We start from the raw sequence: 21079 nt of genomic DNA on the forward strand, positions 1-21079 counted from the left end.
TTTGAAAATCCAAGTTTTTGCACCCCCTGGAATATTGTCTTGTACCCCCAGAGGGTGCAAGCATCCCCGGTTGGGAATCCCTGGTTTAGTGAGACTTCTCCACCTAATGTGTGAGTATGGAGAAGCCTCTGTGTACATATGGAACTATCATTAAGTAGGATTCTCTCCTTCAGAAAATCCAACGTATTCTCATTTGAGAAGCTTGGTGTGTCACTAAAGACCCCGAGGTTCTCCGAGAATGAGAGGCACGTCATCCTTGACCTCAACAGGGAAACTCAGCGGCTCCGGCTGGAGTGCTTTGCATGCCGAAACTGCCCAGTGAATTCCTGACCTCTTCTGCTGGAATCATCCCACAGCAGGGGAAAAGAACAAACTTGGCCAGAAAACCTGCTTAAAGAGCCGTTTGTGCCTGTCAGACATGCAGCTGATCAACCAACAGCCTAGCCTGGAAAAAGGCAGGTTACTATATTTACAGAGTGACATCACATCTATCATAGTACAGTTCTAGAGGCGCAGGCCAAGCTCTGAAAGCCCCCTGGAAGATGTGTTCTGATCCTGGTTTGGAGCAAACCATTATTCTCCAGAAGTGTGAAGTGTTGTAGTGTGGGTGACCGCGTGGACACAGGAACGAGTCAACATAGGATAAGATGCCTTTATTGATTACAAGATGGAACTGAGTCCCCAAACCCCCAGTGTCCTCTTATATCCTACTGATGCCCATGCAACCAGCCAACCCGGTTACTCTATTTTCCCACCGGCCAGGTAACACCCAACCCGGTGTTGTATATTTCCCGCCAGACAGGTTAACCAACCAGGACGCCCAGCCAGTGCCACCTGGTGTTACAGTGGCAGTACTAGCCTGGCATTTCTACATACACAACATGAAGGCTGATCGTTTTTCCGAATCACAAAGAGGTGCATTCTGGAAGAGACCGAGGTGGTAGAAGTCTACATCAGACCGAGAGACTCGACTGTTCAAACTGTGATCTGAAAGAATCCAAGTCTCCCAATAGATATTAAAATAAATTGGGTCTGGTTAATTTGGCAGAGGTGTTGGGGTTGATGTTGGTCCTGGTCTTGATCTTAGTCTGGCTACATCGGCAGCTTTCATCCAGCCTCACTTGTCCACTTCTAGATGCTTGAATCTATAAAACATATTTTCATGATTCCAGAGCTGCTGCTGCTGCTGTTGTTATTGTTATTGTTATATTATTATTATTATTATTATTATTATTATTATTATTATTATTATTATTATTATTATTATTATTATTATTATTATTATTCAGAGTGACAGCCTATGTCACTCTGCATTTGCTAGCACGGGATTAAGAATTCTTCTCGTCCCTTAATGGGCCAATTTGTGAGGCACCTTCTATAAGATTTGATGCTGGTTTCTGTGCAGGTGTTCGGTATTTATCGGTGGCAGAAAATGGCGTGGTTTTTCTATTTAAAAATATTGCTGGAAAGCCATTGAAAGAAGCTATAGCAAAAGCTACCTAACTGGCAGATTGGCAGCTGTTACATTCCTTGGAAACTAATGTTAGACGCTAACGCATTATGAGCTGATGCCAAGAGCCTTCTGCGCATCCTGGGAAAAAGCAAAAGTGTCAGTTTATTCTGGGATCTGCTCCGTAGCATTTGTGCCATCCTGGGAAATGCCAAGACAACAAAGAATGCATAGATAACCCAGTCAATTAGGAGTAATTGCTCAGTAGTTAGGATACAAGCACTCCCTTCCTTTATTGGGTGGTTCTTAAAAAGCTGCACCAAGATTGACAGAAGAATAAAAATAAAAAATTTTAGCCGCACTCTGGAATGCCGTATAGAGAATGCCACTTTTCATAGCCATCCAAATAGCCTGCCAATTTTTTTTAAAAAAAACAAAAAAACAAAAAGATATTTCAGTAATTTCACACAAAAGGGCTCTTGAAGGAGCTGGACTGATAGGAACAACTTAAGAGAGAATGGGAGAGACGGCAGTACAATACTAGGAGGTTCTTAAAAGATTTTTAGCAATGGCCCAGCAATTAAAAAAAAGAAAAGAAATCTGATGTCTCTCTGCCAATCTATCATGTTCAGGCAGCTGTTTAGCCAATGCCACTCAAAATAGGAAAAGAAATAACAGCCAGTCAGGATGTCACACTACTAAGAGTTTACAGCTTTTGTATTTTAAAGATCTCTTTCTCCTTCTTATGAATACGGTATGATGATGATGATGATGATGATGACCGTGCAGACTAAATGATACTGGGTAATTAATTCTCAAAAGCATCCCATGTTGAAAACCATCTGGGGAAAGGTCATCTTCTCGGTGGAAAGAACATTTATTGATTAAAGATGTTGGCTCCTTTTCCATTTTAGTGAGTATCCTAAAGTAATTCTCAACTTACGACCGCACCTGAGCCCAAAATTTATGTGGCTAAGCTTTTCAGTGCCATTGTTAACTTCGAACAGTCTTTAAATGAATTATGTGTAAGGCAAGGATTATCTGTACACTAAATCTGTCCTTGTCTAATCTTTACTGGAAAACCTAACCCAGGACTATCTTCCTAATAAAATAATTAAGGAATTGTGTGTGCGAGGGGGTGTTGCACTGCACAGCCCGAGTAAATAAACCAGGCAAACACCACTTTATCATGGCCACAATTAATTTACAGTCATAGATCTATGCTTTTATTAAAAGAAACGAAGAAATGGTAGATGTTTGGCCGCCAAAATGTGTTATTCACCCTGATGATTTTTTTTCTCTTTCTCTTTGCTCCATTTATTAATTTCTTAGCTCAATAACCATCGGCTGCCCTGGGAAATATTTGTTAATATTTTATGCCCTGTAAACATCTGGATCCAATTTAGCCAAGCAACATTTGTGAGTTAAGCTGGCACTTTGCAAAACCACTCCAGGCAATTCAGAGTCTCCCTTTGCATTTTTGTTTTTGTTTTTCCTTGGGAGATAAAATTACTATCAATTTAATTTTGCCACAAGTTATTTAGGACACATGCTTGCCTCTGAGCAGTTTAGTATCTTAGGGGCAACAAGGAGATGAAACTGCTCCTTCAAAGTAGGATTCTTCGAAGGTTTAATTTATTTATATACATATACATATACATACATACACACACGCACACACACATACATACACATATTTATGTAAAGGTAAAGGTTCCCCCGCACATGCGTGCTAGTCGTTTCCGACTCTAGGGGCTGGTGCTCATCTCTGTTTCAAAGCCAAAGAGCCAGCACTTGTCCGAGGACGTCTCCGTGGTCATGTGGCCGGCATGAAGGCAGGACAAGAAGCAACGGATGGAAACTAATCAAGGAGAGAAGCAACCTAGAACTAAGGAGAAATTTCCTGATATTGAGAACAATTAACCAGTGGAACAGCTTGCCACCAGAAGTTGTGAATGCTCTAACACTGGAAGTTTTTAAGAAGAAATTGGACAACCGTTTGTCTGAAATGATAAGGGTTTCCTGCCTGAGCAGGGGGTTGGACCAGAAGACCTCCAAGGTCCCTTCCAACTCTATTATTATTATTATTATTATTATTATTATTATTATTATTATTATTATTATTATTATTATTATAACTAAGGACACATGCGGAGGGTGGGGGCAGAGGGGGGGCAAGTGGGATCTGTTATTACTGAATCAACGACCTCCACTGCACTGTTACCCCATTGGAACCGCAAGCCGACTGGCAGAGCCACATCTTTAAAAGACAGAATTCCTGGGGCCAACCTCACATCACGGCAAGATGTTCCAGAGGGGCAGGAGCCACAGCAGAGAAGACCCTTTTCCTGGACCCCACCAGCTGGAATAAACAGGCTGATGGGACCAGCAGCATGCCAGCACTAGTGGGGTAGGCCAATCCCAGTGGGGTAAGTCCCTGGAATGAAGGAATTATTAGGGGATCCCTGCCTATGATCAATCACGGAGATAAAACCTTTCTTAAATCTGCAAAATAAAGTACCAAGTCAGAAAAGGATAGAGTAAAATCTTGACTCAGACAATTCCCTTTGTATCTAAAGGGAAAGACGGAGGTCATGCCAACAAAGCCATATACATCTTTTATTTTTTTTAAATTATGTTTAATATATATATATATCTGTATATATATATATATAATGTATTTATTATACATTAAACAGCAAATTCAGACTTTTAGAGTACTGTGTTTAAGGGAGAAATAAGCAACATAATGACTATAATCTGGAATATTTTTAATAAGCATGTTGGTATAATGGGAAAGCACAACGGGAAGAAATTTAAAACTATGCAGCTTTCAAATATTGTTTTCTTTCTCTTTCACTTACATTCTTTGTCTTTTGCAATTCATAGAGATTTCCAGATTTCTTTTTTTTTAAAAAAATAATAATGACACAATAAACTTCAAATTCCACGGAAAAAAATTATATCCAGGCTATTCTTTGTACTCATTCATATGATAAAATTAGGGGCTAGATTCAGGATATTCTATAATGACCACAGACCCACTTCAATCAATGGGATTACTCTAAGGTTGGATCCAATCCTATATGTATATTGATGGCATCTAATTTCCAAATTTGTTCCAACTACGTTCAATTTCAGCTTTTGTGATCGTTCTTCCTTCTCGTCATTTATTTTCTGTTTACCAGCAATCTGCTAAGCTCTCAAGAACAAAATCCAAAGCTGCAAATTCCCGCTCTTTGGCAGATATCAGTCAATTCAACTGATAAAATAATAGATCAAAGACCAGTTCCCTTTGGCCAATGCCCCATTTATCACCAGCAAATTGTTCCAGCTTTTTAATACCTAATCCTTGAAAGGTAGCTATTATGTAAGGCCTGCCATTCAGCCACACTCAACTTTTGGGACCTCATTCTAATTTTGCAATTTCTGCTGATGCCGGGTCAGAAGCTACACCTTTTGGCTGTACCCCTCTGTCTACTTGGCTTTGCTACACTTGTGTTGTGTTGTGTTGTGGACCAGCACAAAGGATACCGCTCTGGCCATCTTCGGATCTCCAGTCAGTAAGAAGGAGAACCCTCCAGCTCACTGCTTTCTGGTTATGGATCAGCCATGCCACGCTTCTTCTGAACCTCTTGGGCCACATTGATCCAAGTTTTATTCCATAGCTTACCAAAAAAAAAGACACTTATTTTCATCTACGCAGATGTTCCCAGCTACTGAAGCCGAAATTCAAATACAGGTAGTCCTTGACTTTCGACCACAATTTGAGCCTAAAATCTCTGTTGCTAAATGAGACACTTGTTAAGTGAGTTTTGCCCCATTTTATGATCTTTCTTGCCACAATTGTTAGGTGAATAATTAGTAACACGGTTAATAATTAGTAACAGAGTGAATCTGGCTTTTCCCCCATTGACTTTGCTGGTCAGAAGGACGCAAAAGGGGATCACATGACCTTGGGACGTTGCAACCGTCATAAATACGAGTCAGTTGCCAGGCGTCTTGAATTTTGATCACGTCACTGTGGGGATGCTGCAACATTTGTGTGAAAAACAGTCAAAAGTCACTTTTTCTGTGGTGTTGTTTAACTTTGAATAATCACTAAATGGACAGTTGTAAATCAAGGACTTACAAAGTACTGTCTCTAAAGAAGTTAGTGTGTGGCAAAGTTTCTTCTATAATAGGAAGAGAGTGTCTTCCTCAGACAAAATCTTTTCTTCTAGTTAATTCATCCCAATGAAGATTATGCTCTAGGCCAGGGGTAGGCAAACCTTGGCTCTTTTATGACTCGTGGACTTCAATTCCCAGAATTCCTGAGCCAGCCTTTCTTTCTATATTAACTGTTTTAATACAGTTGGGATACTTATTTTAAGTTAACATTAGCCCATCTCAAGCCCCTAGCATCTGTGTTTCTTCAGAATAAGGAACAGGCAGAAGAAACATTATGAGTCTCATTAATTCAGCACTATGTAAAAAGATATTCAGCACTATTGACAGAGGGGATTACAAGGAATAAAGTTTATTCTGAACCCTACCTGCTAAAACCTACTCAGAGAAAGAACTGGATAACTCTGAAGTGGAGGCGATTAAGAGGAAGGCAATGATATTCTTCAAACACTTGAAAGGCTATCCTGCAAAAGGGGTATACGGTATTTATCTTGGCTTTAAGTAATCTTGCAGGCTAGATATTTTAAACTATAACCTGACTGAAATTTCAAATTGTGTGTTCAGTCCGAAGACAATAGTTTTGTAATTCTGGTTGTTTTCTCTGTAGCTAGCAGGTTTTGAGTTAAAAAAATCATAATGGAGAAACTAAGAATTGTTCAACAATTCAAGTTTGCCTTTAGAAGTGGCTAGTTCTCCTCTGCTGGAAATCTTGATATGGAAGTTCATGGGGTTGGACTACTAGAAGACCTTCAAAGCTCCTTTCCAACCCTGTTATTCTATCTTCTAAAATTCAGGACGGTTGGACCTTACATTTCAGCTCAGCTGAAATAGATGACCTCCAAGATCCCTCTTCTCCCTAAAACCCTTTTGAATTTCCTGCCTGAAGCCGAATGAAGGATTTGTAGTTCAGACTGCCAAGTCTGTGTTGGGGAAAAAGCTCACGCTCAGCTTCCTTCGCTTGCCAATTTCTGGAGTGTTGGGACTCTCAGGATAAAAGGTATTGCTGATGGACTCAAGCACAGCCTTCTGAAACGCTGCCTAATTTTGTAAATGTTTTCTCTCTCTTTTTTTTTTTACACTAGCTGAGCAAAGGCCCCCTCAATTGCACGGGAGAAAAGGGGTCCACGCTAATAGAGGGTGGGTGGGGGGTAGCCCCACTGGTGAGGCTGATGAATATTCAGGGGGAAAAGCTGCAAAATTTGTTAGGCTCCCTGGAAGACAATCCCTTTGCAAACAGTCTGTTTTTGTGCAGCCTTCTGTTGTGGGCTTAAACCAGGAAGCCGAGAAGGGAACGGAGACTAGAAAAAACAGGGCCAAGAATTATATATTATTAGTGGATTGTTTATTTATACTTCCCACTGACTGTTTATTTGCACGTCCCAAATATTAATCTTTCCCAGGCCAAAACAAAAAAAAAAGATTGAAGTGGCTGCCAAACAGCAGTAGGTATGATTTTTAATACTATTTCGCTTAATGTTTAAAATGCTAAGACTGCTCGGAAAAGGTAGTAATTAATACGCACGGGAAGATGTGCCACAATATTACAAATAGAAATAAAGACTTTTTAAAAAAATTTAGGACGGGTGCTTCCTGCAAACGTTATATGATATGAGCGTGTGTGTGCATATATTTGTGCAATTTGTGCAATATTATTTTTTTACCTCTTTTTCTTGGGCATCCTTCCTGCTGGGTTGGCAGACTAAGCCACCATTGCCGGACAATAAACCAAGGTTTCCTCGCAAAAGGCGAACTCCAAACCTTCCCAGTCTCCTCCCTCCTCCCTTCCTTCAGCCGGGCCCGAGTGCGCCTGCGCGCCAGGTGAAAGGGGCGGGGGGAGAAAAGCGGCGGCGGCGGCAGCCTCGGGAAGAGCAGTGCCCGCGAGGCGGGTGCGCGCGCAGCCGCCGGAGAGCTTCCCTCGCGCGCCCTCTCCAGCCTCGGCCGCGCTTCGTGGAGAGAGAGAGAGAGAGAAAAGGTCGCCTTCGGTCGGTCGCCTTCTTTTTTGTTTGTTTGTTTGTTTGAATTTTTCCTTTTCCGCCTTCCTCGGTCGGTTCGTTCGCCGCGCCCGCGCGCACCAGTTCCTCCCGCCTGAGCCTCGAGGAGCCACGCAGCGCCCGCCCGCCCGCCGGCCGGCCGGCCCGCCTCCCCTCTCGCTCGCTCCCTCCCTCCCTCCCTTTTTGTTTGTGTGTTTGCTGCCTCCCTCCCGCGCCTCCTTTCCTCCTCCTCCTCCTCCTCCTCGTCGCCCTCAACGACGCCCGCTCGATCCTCCTCGCGGACTCTCCGGGTGGGAGCCAGGCCGCGGCTCAGCCCAGCCCAGCCCAGCCCAGCCCAGCGCCCACAGGTGAGGAGGGAAGAGCCAGCCCGCCGCGCACGGCCTCCTCCAGACCCGACCGAGCCGGGCCGCCACTGCGGCGCTTCCCTCAGACCGCGGCCTAGCGGCGCGCGCGGGCCTGCTCGCAAGGGAAGCAGCGCCAGCCGGGCCTGGCGAAGCGGAGGCCGATCCAGCCGGGCCTCTCTCTCTCTCTCGGCCGGCGGAGGGGGAGCCCGGACGGGGCGGAAGGCCGGCGGAGGAGGGACCAGGCCTCCTGCCGAACAAAAGGAGACTCTCCGCCGAGGGGGTGGGGCGGGGAAGGAGGCGGCTGAGGCGAGACTCGGGAGGCCGAGATGGGACGGAGGGACTTTGGTTTCGATGGCTTGCAACAGGCCGGCCTTTGTGGAAGGGGTGCGTGTGATCATGCATACACGCGTCTGTCTGTCTGTCTGATGGCTAGAAGAGAAGGGGGTTGGACTAGAAGACCTCGAAGGACCCTTCTTCCAACTCTCGTTATTCTCTTACTCTGCAGTAAACTGTATCTTCACTATATTCTGTACTGTCTGCCTGCCTGTCTACTGTGTTAAATTATCTCCATTTATCTATCCATAGCTGTGTGTCTATCATCTCCATCTATCCATCCACGGCTCTCCTTTTTCTTCTATCTATCTATCTATCTATCTATCATCTATTAATCTAATCTATCTATCTAATCTATCATCTCTATCCACAGCTCTCCTTTGTCGGTCTGTCTCTATCATCTCCATCTATCCATCCACAGCTCTCCTTTTTCTGTCTCTATCTTTCTATCTATCTATCATCTATTAATCTAATCTATCTATCTATCTAATCTATCATCTCTATCCACAGCTCTCCTTTGTCAGTCTGTCTCTATCTATCATCTCCATCTATCCATCCACAGCTCTCCTTTTTCTGTCTATATCTATCTATCTATCATCTATTAATCTAATCTATCTATCTAATCTATCATCTCTATCCACAGCTCTCCTTTGTCGGTCTGTCTCTATCTATCATCTCCATCTATCCATCCACAGCTCTCCTTTTTCTGTCTATATCTATCTATCTATCTATCTATCTATCTATCTATCTATCTATCTATCTATCTATCTATCTAATCTATCATCTCTATCCACAGCTCTCCTTTGTCGATCTGTCTGTATCTGTCTATCACCTCCCACTATCCACCCACAGCTCTCCTGTCTCTGTCTCTATCATTTGTCTATTGTCCATCCCTCTCTCTCTCTCTCTCTTTCTCTGTCTTCAACCATCCATCCACCAGCCGTTCTCCTTTCTCTCTTCTCTCATCTCTCCCTTTCTCAGTGTTGTAGCCATGTGGCTGAGAAGGACTAAGATGCCCTCCTTTCCCACTTACTTTTCCTTTCCTTTTCTCTTTGTGCCGCCTTTCATCTTCAAGAAATGAAATCAGGAGGCTGGGGGGGGGTTGAATATGGGGATTGATAAACTTTCCTGTTCTCATTCCTGACTTTAGAAAACCTGCATCTTCAATCCAGGAGTTAGTTCCCTCTCTGGACAATTTCTGAAGGCAGAAAAAGGAAAAGGACCATGGGAAGCTTCATTGCTTCTCTTTTTCTGGGGCCATAAAAAAAATAGCTGCCATTTGCTGGATGGCATTTCTGCATTTTGGCTTCAAGGTAAATCCCAGTCTGTTTCAGTGGTGCTTTTGCTTTGGTGGAGTGAGGTCAGAAGCTCAGTTTGACTGTGTAGACTGATTATTTGGAAGTAAATCCCACTGGGTTGAGTAGAGTTTTCTCCCAGGTAAGTGTGCCTGGGACTGCAGCTCTGGTTATAAACTTTGGTGGATCTTTGCAAGCTGTCCTCATCCCTAGTAGTCTTACCGTAGATCTCCAGAGCATGCTTCCTCTCTTTCCACCTTAGTTTACTTCTCTGTTGTTACGTGATGCCATGCCTGTCTATGATACATGTTGCTGTATGTTGTTTGATGTACATGTATCTTTGTAGAGAAGGAACAACTCGGGACTAAATTTGCATTGGGGAAAATTTGGCAAGTGCCACAGGTACTGAAACGGAAGGTGGTGAAATCTAGAAAACTTTCCATTTCTTCTCCTCCAAAAACAAATTTTTAAATGTCAAAGAGAGGGGACTGGGGACTTGGGTGTGTAAAATAGAAGTCCAGCTATCCCTTGGGCTGTGCAAGATACTTGAATAATTTGGATCTTGGCCATCACTTTTAAAGTTAGCAGCATCCTTCACTATTGTGGAATCAATGGAATGTATGGACACGCTTTCTATTTTAACTACTGATGAGCAAAGTAACTCTTGTTCAATTCAAAACTTGTGCTTATGTTTTGAAAGATTCAATACATCTTTCTGTTTTGTGTTTGTAACTCAAATCTTTGAATCATATTAAAATGTTTCTTTTGGAGTAGATTTATGGAGTGGTGTTAAAATGATAATAGTAATCTCTCTGAGTTTGTTGTGTTGTTTTCTAATTTTTATCTGTTTTGTCAGTCTATATATTAAAACATATTGATGCTTGTAAAAAGTGAAAGTAGTGATATTCCAGTGGAGCCAAACTATTTTGACAGCTGAAGGGTACTGCAGGAACACTGCAATATTTCAGGATCAGGCAAGCTACTAGATACATATTGCACTGAGATTAGTTTTCTATTTTTAAATTTTAAAATGGTCCAATTGCAAACATACATTGATTTGTAATGTTAATTGTATATGAAGATAGCTTATTTCTTTTTTAGATACAATAAGGCAAGCAAGTTCTAACTATGGAATTTGAAGACAAACCCATTCCTCATTGAGATTAGTTTTCTATTTTTAAATTTTAAAATGGTCCAATTGCAAACATACATTGATTTGTAATGTTAATTGTATATGAAGATAGCTTATTTCTTTTTTAGATACAATAAGGCAAGCAAGTTCTAACTATGGAATTTGAAGACAAACCCATTCCTCATTGAAACCTGTATTGAGTTTGCTTTGAAATTGATGCACATAGGATATTCAAAATTACACATAGACTGCAGAACAAATACAAATCACTTTCAGGCTTCCGGTGATTATAGTTTGTAAGAAGATAATGAGCATCATGGAAAGTTCATTTCAAACTCGCAGAGCTTTCCAAGATTCCAGGGAGATAATGCTACACTGAAGCAAAATTGAGTGTACAAGAGACATTTTATAGTTAATTGAAATACAAACTGCTCCATCACCACCACCCCAAAAAACTGGTAGAGGCGGGCACTTAGGTATTAAGTTTGACATCCCACTATTCCTTGAGCATCAGGTTGAGGAAGTGTCCTAAAATTGGGATGGATGCTAACCACAAGCAATTTGGACGAGAAATTGTTGCTAGTTCTTCGACTTGAGTCTACACTACCTATTATATGATACGTTTTATTGTGATCTAGCTCTTACATTTTGTAGCTTGCTAGATTAGTTCTGTTATTACAGTTTGTAAGTACTTACAAACTGTACATGTAATACATTAAGTTACCGGTATGTATTACATGTATTTCAAGTCAATTCTATCCTAAAGCATCTTTTTAAAGGAAGATTTCAATAGCATTGAAATGCATTTATTTGTGGCCCATTTGGGTAGCAAGTGTGGCTGAAGCATCATTAGTCTTGTTAGTACTGGATGGGAGGCCACCAGGAAATATCATTGGAAGTATATGAAAATATATACTGCTCAAAAAATAAAGAACAGAAAATAAGACATCCTACTATTAAATACAGTACACTGTGTTGTTTGTGTTCCCTTTATTTTTTTGAGCAGTATATTTCTTGTGAACCTGGAAATCCCTCACAGCTTTTCTATGAGAAGCTGAAAAAAGATGTATTGGGCTTGTGTAAGTGGATGGTGCAAAACAGGGATAGAAGCAGGAAATGAGAATGCAGTTTTGGAGCTGGCCTGACACAGAAAATGTAGGTTTGAAAGAGGTGAAATCTTTTGGTTCTCATTGCCCTTTCTGTTAGGGTTAGGGTTTCTGGAGCCTCCAGTGCATATAATAGTAATTGTTACACAGCCTGAAATGGCCTTCTGAGCAGAAATGTATTTTCTATCACCCTGTCCCCTAGTCTCACTCATAGTGCTATTTAGTTTAGGTTAGGGTTTAGCTTCTATCACTTAACTGTTTAAAAATGGTTTAATTATCTAAATCCATACACACTATTAATACAAATGCTTATACCTTTAGGTTTAAACCTATAGGAAGCCTAGGAATTTGCAGCTGTTTACTCCATGTGTCATCAGATAAGTCGTGTTGTATCTGGTGCTATTCCTGGCATTCAGAGCATCAGAAGAACAAATTCTTTTTGAAGGCTGCATACTAAAAGTTAGTGACAGGGCCGAGAGAGAAACCAGATTTTTGTTGATCTCACATGAACTGAAGTAAAATTAAATACGGTTACTAGAATTTCTGTAATGTATTTAATAATTTCTTAATGTTACATTAGCATTTAAACTTTGGGGTGTATCCTTGGAGAGAGCTACGCAGGGCTTTCAAAGGCCAACTGTGGCTCTTGGACAGAGATCTGCATCTTCTTTAGTCTGCCTGTGTTGACTGCAGAATGTGTTGCTTCTCTCTCTCCTTTATATTGAGGAATCCTGGAATTTAAGTTGATTTACTGAGATTTGGCTTGTTTGTCTTCATCTGCGCGGTCCCAGTAGAAATTATTGCTCACTTCTTTCAGGCTTGCATGTCTGTTTTAAATACAACTAAGTGTAAACAGCAGTTTTCATGGGAAGTTTCATGGGGCTGTGTAAAATACCTTGTGTTCCATTCTTGGCATTTCCAGGTATGGCAGGGACTCTTCTGTAGCCTGTGGGCAACATAGAGAGAACTGATAGTCTTACTAATCATAAAAGAATTTGTTTATTCCAAAATAATGTTCATATTATAATTTAGTGAGTGAAGCTTATCTGGAGAGAACTATGCAGTTTCCTCCTTGTTGTATACGAGAGATTTGCCACTGCCTCTTCGAGAATGTTGTTTTTAACTTTTAACTCTACCCTGGGATTTCCTGGTGGTCTCCCTTCCAAGTATTAATCAGATCCGATCATGCTTTGCTTCCAAGCCCAGATAGAGTCTGTCCCCTGCTGGACCTTTCTAGGAAGCCTGGGACTCTGTATAGGGAAGAAGACAACAGCCTGGCCTCCTTGGTTTCACACAAGCCTGCTGGCCTTGCTACTTTTTCTGTTCCATATTAAACCATCTTTGCAGGAGGGCCGCTAATTGGACTCACCAGCTGCTTCTTGGAGACAGTCTGGTCCTCGGAGGGGAGGGCGGAGTGCAGGGCTGTCGTTTTTTTGCTTTTTTGCCTTGAGCTCCTCTTCTAGCTTGGCTGTGGTTGGGGAAGGGCCCAGGGCTCCTTTCCCAAGCCTTTCTTTCCCTGCATTAAGCAGACTCTGCTTTGATGGATGCCTGCATTGGTTGACTGCATGCAGAGTCCAGCTGGTCATGTGAGGCCGATGCGCCTGTTGGCTGGCCGGCCAGCCTGCCTGCCTCTTCCTTCCCTCGGCTGAGGTGAGGCACCGCCTCCGTTGTGGGGCTCCCTCCCCGATGTGTACGAGGAGCTGAAGAACAGCAGGCGCAGGCAGGGCTCCTTCGGCAGCCAGCCAGTGGCTTTGCTGCGGAAGGCACTGGGCTGAATTCTGGAGGAGCTGCTGCTGCTGCTGCGTTTGGATTTGTATGCCGACCGTCGTCGCCGTCGCTAGCTGTGACTCTGGAGATCACCCAAGGTTACAAGTAGGCTGGGTGGTGCAAGTGACAATGCAGGAGCCATCCTTAAAGAAGCTTTTCTGATCAAAGTGGATCTAGCTGGAGACTGGCGGGATTTGCAACTCTGGTGACTCTCGCCTTTGCGTCTCCCCCACCCTTCTTTTTCCCCAATTGGTTTACACTCAGGATTACTTCGGAAACTTTACTGAAAGGAGAGGTTGGGTTTCCACGCCCTGGCCATGTTCAGGAAACTGCCTGCCTTTCATGGATTTGTGCCCCCTTCTGGGTATTGTGTTTGCGCTGGCTGTCTGCAAGCCTAGGAATTTCCAGGAGGGGCCTCTGTTGTGGATTGTTTTTGTTTCTATGGAGAAACGCAATGAGCTGTTTTACTCCTGATGACGGGGAAATCCGCCTTCAGTTTTTTGTATGCTTGGAAAGGAATCCTTGATACATGTCTGCCAGGAAATAAAGGCAACAAAAGAAAAGGTAGCACATTTCTAAGCTGCATTGTTTGGAGTCTCATATTCATATTCGTTCTGGCCCTGGCAATCACAGGCATTTGCTTTGTTTGTTTTGGAGAAATGTGAGAAACACCTGTAAGTTTTCAGCAGATGGTAATTTAGTTGAATTAGCCCTACTAAGTAGTAGAACCGTATACTGTATCACAAATAAAACCTTCACATGCTTTATGTGGGAATAGGATAATTACTAATATTTTGTTTTAGCTCAAAATTCACTAAAATGTGACAAAGAAAGTGAAGAATCACTATGTAATATGTTTGCAATACATTATTAAGTAATTGAAATTGGGCATGCCCTGATATGGTAATCCCGAGAGATATAATTTGGCAATTTGTATTTGAATCCTTGAGGTCTTTCTTGAGTATTCTTGAGTATTGAGCCAATTAAAAATCATTATGTTTTATGTGGTTTAAAAACCTTGGAGAAGAGTTGGCTTATAGTTGTCTAATTGTATCTGATTTTAATTGTAATTGTATTTGATTTTTTTTTTCTAATACCAAAACTTTCTGTTAGATTAGGAGCTCTAAATATACTGCGCAAGATAGAATTTTGGGATCTAACAAGCAGATTGTTTCCTCACATTATTGCTGACTGTTAAAAAATAGCGATTTTTAGTATAGGTAGCAAGTAAAGTATTGATGTGGTCAGAAAACAGATCTACTACATTCATTGTGTAACATGTGAGATCTGTTTTATTGGCATGCTCTGACACGCTCCATGATAATGAGGCAGGATCCCACATTTATCCACACCCTGCCTGTCGTTTGTGTTTTGAGAAAGTATACAAAACACTTAAAAGTGGTGAGTCACTGGATGATTCTCCTTCTGGATAAAGATTAGTTTCACCACAGCAGACTTTTGCATATATTTCCATCCAATATTGATACAGTTCATTTTTGAAGATTTAAAGAGGGGAGGGAATGGGGAATACTTCCAGCTGTTAATAACTGGCAATTTGCATGTGCTAATATTTTAATTGACATAATGTATTAAATCTGGCCTATAGATAAAGGCAGTAAGGAACGATAATTGGAAGCTCAGAATCTTTTTCATGCAGTACTTCATACAACTATTTGATAGTAATCTATACCTGGAATTGCTTTGGACACAGAAGTGCTTTAAAAAACATTTTATACTGAAGCATGATACATACAATAGTGGGGCTAATTCTGCTATCAGCCACTACTTAGCTACTAACATGAGCACAATTACACTTATAGAAGTGGAAAATTAGTTTTTTGAATAGGTCAAATAAGAATTTAATACTTTAATAACGTGCCAGGTTTTGCAGTTCTAGAAATGAAATATCATTTCAAGTAAGCTAGATATTTAAGTTTGCAAAACATGTTTTTAGTAAAGTCAGTTCACTTTAAATTGAAAGAAAGAGCCAACATACTGGTTAGGGTGTTGGACTATGACTCAGGATTTGATTCAGGTCCACACTCAGCCATGAAAACTCAACCTGTACTTCATAAGATATTATGAGGATAAAAGTGGAGAAAATTCTAGATACGGCAGAAAGAAATTAAATGAATAAAAAGAAGCTTGTCCTGTCTGGCTAGATGACTACAGCGATGATCATCACTTTTCATCCAAAGTGATTTAAGATTTCGTCACATGAGGGCTTTCTGTTCTGGCAAATGGTTGGCAATATGGAAAGCTACTGAGTTATTTTAAGCAAGGTCAATAAAACAGGCATGTCAAACTCATGATGTCACATGACGTCGCACGACGTATCGTGACTTTTTCCCCATTGCCGGCAATGGGGTGGGCACGGTTTTGGTGTGACGCATGCGGCCTGGAGGCCGGCAGTTTAACATGCCTGCTGTAAAACATTTATACTGTTCAATGTAAAATACAATTTTATGTACCTTGTCCCACGAGGCCATCCAAATGAACAAATTATAATTGGCAAAGCAACTAGTTAGAAAACTTTTCTAGAGCATGCTCCTGTCAATATACAGAAAATTTGTATGAGAATGGGGTCCCTTCCTCATTTTTCAAGAATCAGTGGACGCTTGATGGATTCTATAACTATAGAATAATGCTTTTATAAATATAGCGTGGGAATTCTTTTACAGTAAGTGTAAGACCCAAATGATTAATCTCTTCGAGTACTAAATAATTAGGGCTGAGCTTTGATAAACTTGATAAAGTAGTTGGAAGCATTTGCCGTCGGATTAAAGGGTGTGGAAATGCGATTTCTAAATCATTTTACAGGATTGTACATTATGAAATACGTGGTCTGGTTGAGTGTGGCTATACGTGTGTAATGCCCAGCTTTTTGGGTGTGGGTGTTTTTCACAACAGGGTAACCAAATACGCGTTTGACCATTCCCTCATTATAATGCCTTTGATTTAAGGAATGTCTTCTTGGTCATAAACAGTTCTGGAGGAAACGTATTCTGAGTTCAGTGTTGCCTCTCTTTTGAAGCAAAAAGGAGAAATGCTATCCCAAGATGGTACATGCTGCCCTTGCCTTTTTAATTACAACTGAGATATGGCAGTAGTTTGCTTTAACCATGTTTTTTTCCAAAGGAAGTTGCTGCCATATAAATCGAGACGTCGTTTTAATTTGAATACTTTTAACTGTTGAATCCTACCCATTAATTGATTTAAGTACTTTCACCATACTTTTCTGGGGCTTGCAAGATGCTTCTTGGGCTGCACAGTGAGACTGTTACCAGCCCATTGAGGTTAGCTATATTTAGATATAGGTATTTAATAGCATTTCAGCCACTCAAAGCATGTAGCCAGATGGCCAGGGAAAATATTTCATGAAAATGTTCTGATTGGTATGAAAAACAAATGTAAACTGTCAAGTTGTTGAAATCTGGCACCTTCCAAATATTGATATTTTGGTCCCACGGGTTTTGGAAGAGACTGCTTTTCCATCTTGTTTAAATCCCTGCCAAGCATAATATGCTGAAACGTTGGCTCAGGGTGCTGCTATTCCTCCTGTGCATAAAGCCATTGCTTTACCTCCTAGGTGTTTGTCACTAAGATGATAGCAGTTTTTGCATTGCAAGAGGCCTGGCAGAATAGCTAATTATCACCCAGGGTGTCTTGAGGAAAAGCTCCCAGTGTATCCGGAAGTAGGCTTCTTCAACAGCACGTAGCTACTCAGGAAACCTTTTTATTTTTAACTAGCAGCTATTTTGGAGATGTTGGAAAATCCTGACTGAGCTTGATTATTTTGTCAGCAATGGGCAGTGCCTGTCAGTAGATAATTTCTCTGGGGGGGGGGGTGAAAAGATGCCAGAAAATAAGCAAAATTTTATTACAAATACTGCTCTATTTTGTTTACTGTTTTGACAAAAAGAGTTTTGGCTATATTGTTGCAGTTCTATCTAGGGTGTGATTTCAGTCACAAGTTTGGAAGCTCTGGACGTTTTCTTGATAATCCCATTTCTGGGGGTTTGGGGGGGTCAGGTGTTATTTACAGATCCTATTTGATCAAGCATATCATAACCAAAATTTTGCCATACAAAATTTTTGAGTTACTCATTGCTATCTTAATTCACCAGTTTGTAAACTTCATACTTGGGCTGAAATGCAGGCTTGCTTTAAAAAAGAGAAATTAAAAGTCCTAAATCAGCTTATTAGAGTTGATATTTAAATGAGCACTCTTTTAAAATATTTTTTTATTAGCAGTGCTGGAGGAAAAACAATGAGGAAACTGCTCATCTAGTGATTCCATTTCAGGTAAAACCTGTTGCTGTTATCCAAACCTCTTACTAGCCTTTAGTGGACCTTCAGAGCAGATTTGAGACCTTGCTATAGAGAGTAACTATGGAACATTTCAGAGGCTGTGCACATCTAAATACCAGTTGTTCAGAGAGAGAGAGAGATGTCCATTATGTTCCCTTTATCACCATCTGAAAGCCGTTGTGAGAAATAGTTGCACTCTGTGGATCAGCCCATTCTTGCCTTTGATCTTTTTCCCATAAAAAAAAATAAAGCTTGAGATGATTGTTGCTAGTGAAAAGGAGCTCACTTGGCCTTTGTTTGTTTGCTTCTTGCAGAAATGAGTCGTCAGACTGCCACAGCACTTCCTACAGGTACCTCCAAGTGTACACCGTCCCAAAGGGTACCTGCCTTGACGGGCACCACCGCTTCCAACAATGACTTGGCCAGCCTCTTCGAGTGTCCCGTCTGTTTTGACTATGTGCTGCCACCTATCCTCCAGTGCCAAAGCGGCCATCTTGTTTGTAGCAACTGTCGCCCTAAGCTCACCTGTTGTCCGACCTGCCGAGGACCCTTGGGCTCCATTCGGAATTTGGCGATGGAAAAAGTGGCCAACTCCGTACTGTTTCCTTGTAAATACGCCTCCTCTGGCTGCGAGATAACCTTGCCGCACACCGAGAAAGCCGACCACGAAGAGCTTTGCGAATTTAGGCCTTACTCTTGCCCGTGCCCAGGGGCTTCTTGTAAGTGGCAAGGCTCTCTGGATGCGGTCATGCCACACCTCATGCACCAGCATAAATCAATAACGACGCTACAGGGGGAAGATATTGTTTTCCTTGCTACAGACATTAACCTTCCTGGAGCTGTTGACTGGGTTATGATGCAGTCTTGTTTTGGCTTTCACTTCATGTTAGTCCTGGAGAAACAGGAGAAATACGACGGTCACCAGCAGTTCTTTGCCATCGTACAGTTGATAGGCACACGGAAACAAGCTGAAAATTTTGCTTACCGCCTCGAGCTGAACGGCCACAGGCGGCGATTGACTTGGGAAGCCACTCCGCGATCGATCCACGAGGGAATCGCCACGGCCATCATGAATAGTGACTGCTTAGTCTTTGACACCAGCATCGCACAGCTTTTTGCCGAGAATGGCAACTTAGGTATTAATGTGACAATTTCAATGTGCTGAAAACCCAATCTGACATTTTCAGGGCCAGTGTCTAAAAAAATAATAATAATAGTAATCACCTCAATCCAATCCGCTGCATTCAGTTTCGCAGAAACCGTGGTAAACATCTGACTGCTAGGTGTGAACAATTGGGAGGGAGAGGCTAGCGCAAATGAAGGTACCTTAATGGGAAGACTGTTCAGGTGCAGGTAACAGTTGCATGTAATAACACTAATATATTTAAATGAGTCAGCAGTAAACCACTGAAAATATATATATATATATATATGTGCGTGTGTGTATATATATATATATATATATATAAATATATTATATTATATATATATACCCAAAATGGGCATCCTTTTGTATTAAGAATTGATTCTATGAAAAGTGCTGTAAAATAATTCTAAACTTCTTTGTAGATTAATTGTACTTTTGAAAAGGATACCGTTTTGTGTTTCATTTGTGTTTCTTTTGACTGACAAGCCATGCAAAGCGGTCTGGGGTTTGGCCGCTGTTTCTCCCTTTCCTTCCTCTTCTCCCTTGCTTTTTTTCTTCTTCCCAACTCACTACATAGTATTGCTGCTGTTCTTGTATAAATTTTCTGTGTATTTGCTAATTTTTATTAACTTCTAGTTTTTCATTAAATAAATGATTTTTCTTTCCTGTGATTCAGGTTTTAATTCTGTTTCCTTTTTGTTTTTTGGGACCTTTGGAAATAACTTATGGATGTCATCTGATGCGCAGCAAAATTGATTTTGGCTAAAGGTAGACTTCCATATATTGGTAATATTTGGGGGTGCTGTTTTGCCCCTACAGTTATACAACTTGAAGACTAGAGACACCATTAGACAAATTCAAAAAAAGGCTTCTTTTAGCTTGTAGATATCATTACATTTTGATTTCAAACTTAATTTTGAATAAGTTGTTTCATAACATTCTTTTAATTTATTTTAAGTTTAGTGGGGAAATTCAGGCCAATTTTCAAAAAAAAAAGATCTTGAAACATTTTGAGGTCATTCTTGTATTAATTAGTTGTGCGCTACAAGAAGGCATAGTTTACAGTATTTGTAACTATAAATATAGGCCATTTGTTTAAAGGAGACAGTTGAAATAAGCTGTTTGGTCTTTTTTAAAATTCTGTCATTAAAAGAATTTCTGGCAAACTGAAATCTGCTTAAGTGATGTTGGCTGTTTTGTTTGGGTTTTTGTTTTGGCAATACTGGAATAAAAGCAAACTAAAATGGAATTATTCCTTGCAGTTGCACCATTAATGCCAGGGGTCCTTGCAGCAGAATCATTTTGTGCCAAGGATCTTCCTCTAGCAGGCTATTCTCTGAATGCTTATCTGCCTAACTTCCTTTGAGGCATTTGTAAATGGGAATCAACATCCAGGAGAAATGTGAGGTGTGTTCTCTCATGTATTTTGTATTTGTTCCTAGAAGCCATGCCTATTAGCACCTATCGCACCAATACATTGTTTTTAAAGTTATCCAAGGTGGGGGGAAAGATCAGACGACTAAAGTAATCGTCAATGGTTCTTTTAACAGCAAACAAGATTTTAGGCAAGAGGGGAAGGAACGAGTGAATGGGAAAAGTGCTGTTCACAGTAATCCTTGACTTACAACCATAATTGAGCCTGGCAGTTTGGTCGCAACTCAAGTCACCATGTGACTGGTCTCGATTTTACAACCATTTTTATAATGGTCGCTGTGGCCATTGAGCAAATCAAACGGTCGTAAGCCCAGCTCGTCCAATTGAACATTATTATTTTTTTGCCAGAAAATAGAAAAATGCAATCACATGTCCCAGAGATACTGCAACTGGTTGTAAATGTGAACCAGTTGCCAAGCACCCAAAATACAATCACGCGACCGTGGGGGGAGCTGCAGCAATCGTTAACTTGGAGGATGGATTGTTAAGAAACTTCTTTCCAAGATCAGTCTTAACTCTGGTTGTTAAGTGACCAGCTATAAGTCAACAACTATCAGTATGAGCTTTAGGCTACTGGATAGAGATTAGCAAGGCATGTCAAG

General features: G+C 41.2%; 2 protein-coding genes and 1 long non-coding RNA gene across 9 annotated transcripts in view; 2 read left to right on the plus strand and 1 right to left on the minus strand.

Annotated features, from left to right (window-relative positions):
- Positions 1 to 21079, plus strand: part of LOC308672752 — a 367848-nt gene that overhangs the window by 340476 nt on the left and 6293 nt on the right. The window lies entirely within an intron of this gene.
- SIAH1 (siah E3 ubiquitin protein ligase 1) lies at positions 7675 to 19714 on the plus strand. Of its 5 annotated transcripts, XM_081335912.1 has the most exons (3): positions 7675 to 7955; positions 9436 to 9598; positions 18211 to 19714. In XM_081335912.1, the coding sequence occupies exon 3, from the start codon at positions 18213 to 18215 to the stop codon at positions 19059 to 19061; it is 849 nt and encodes a 282-aa protein (XP_081192038.1). In that variant the 5' UTR covers positions 7675 to 7955; positions 9436 to 9598; positions 18211 to 18212; the 3' UTR covers positions 19062 to 19714. The 5 variants fall into 5 exon arrangements, with proteins under 5 accessions (XP_081192038.1, XP_081192041.1, XP_081192037.1 ...); XM_081335915.1 differs by lacking the exon at positions 9436 to 9598 and having other exon boundaries at positions 7690 to 7955; XM_081335911.1 differs by lacking the exons at positions 7675 to 7955; positions 9436 to 9598 and adding an exon at positions 13955 to 14149.
- The window catches only part of LONP2 (lon peptidase 2, peroxisomal), a 58093-nt gene continuing 55968 nt past the window's right edge, over positions 18955 to 21079 (minus strand). Inside the window, exon 17 of one of the 3 annotated variants that reach the window (XR_014027500.1) lies at positions 18955 to 19092. The gene's annotated coding sequence lies outside the window, so the exon portion shown is untranslated. The remainder of the gene's footprint in view (positions 19093 to 21079) is intronic. The other 2 variants (XR_014027501.1, XR_014027502.1) reach the window with 2 other exon arrangements.

The sequence above is a fragment of the Vipera berus genome (genome assembly GCF_964194415.1).
Source record: "Vipera berus genome assembly, chromosome: 10".
NCBI classification, from domain to species: domain Eukaryota; kingdom Metazoa; phylum Chordata; class Lepidosauria; order Squamata; family Viperidae; genus Vipera; species Vipera berus.

Bases quoted from the DNA above. Each gene is read 5' to 3' on its own strand.
- SIAH1 (XM_081335911.1), top strand. From the start codon at position 14,059: ATGACGGGGAAATCCGCCTTCAGTTTTTTGTATGCTTGGAAAGGAATC. The intron at 14,150-18,210 runs GTAGCACATTTC...TGCTTCTTGCAG, and splicing joins TAAAGGCAACAAAAGAAAAG to AAATGAGTCGTCAGACTGCC.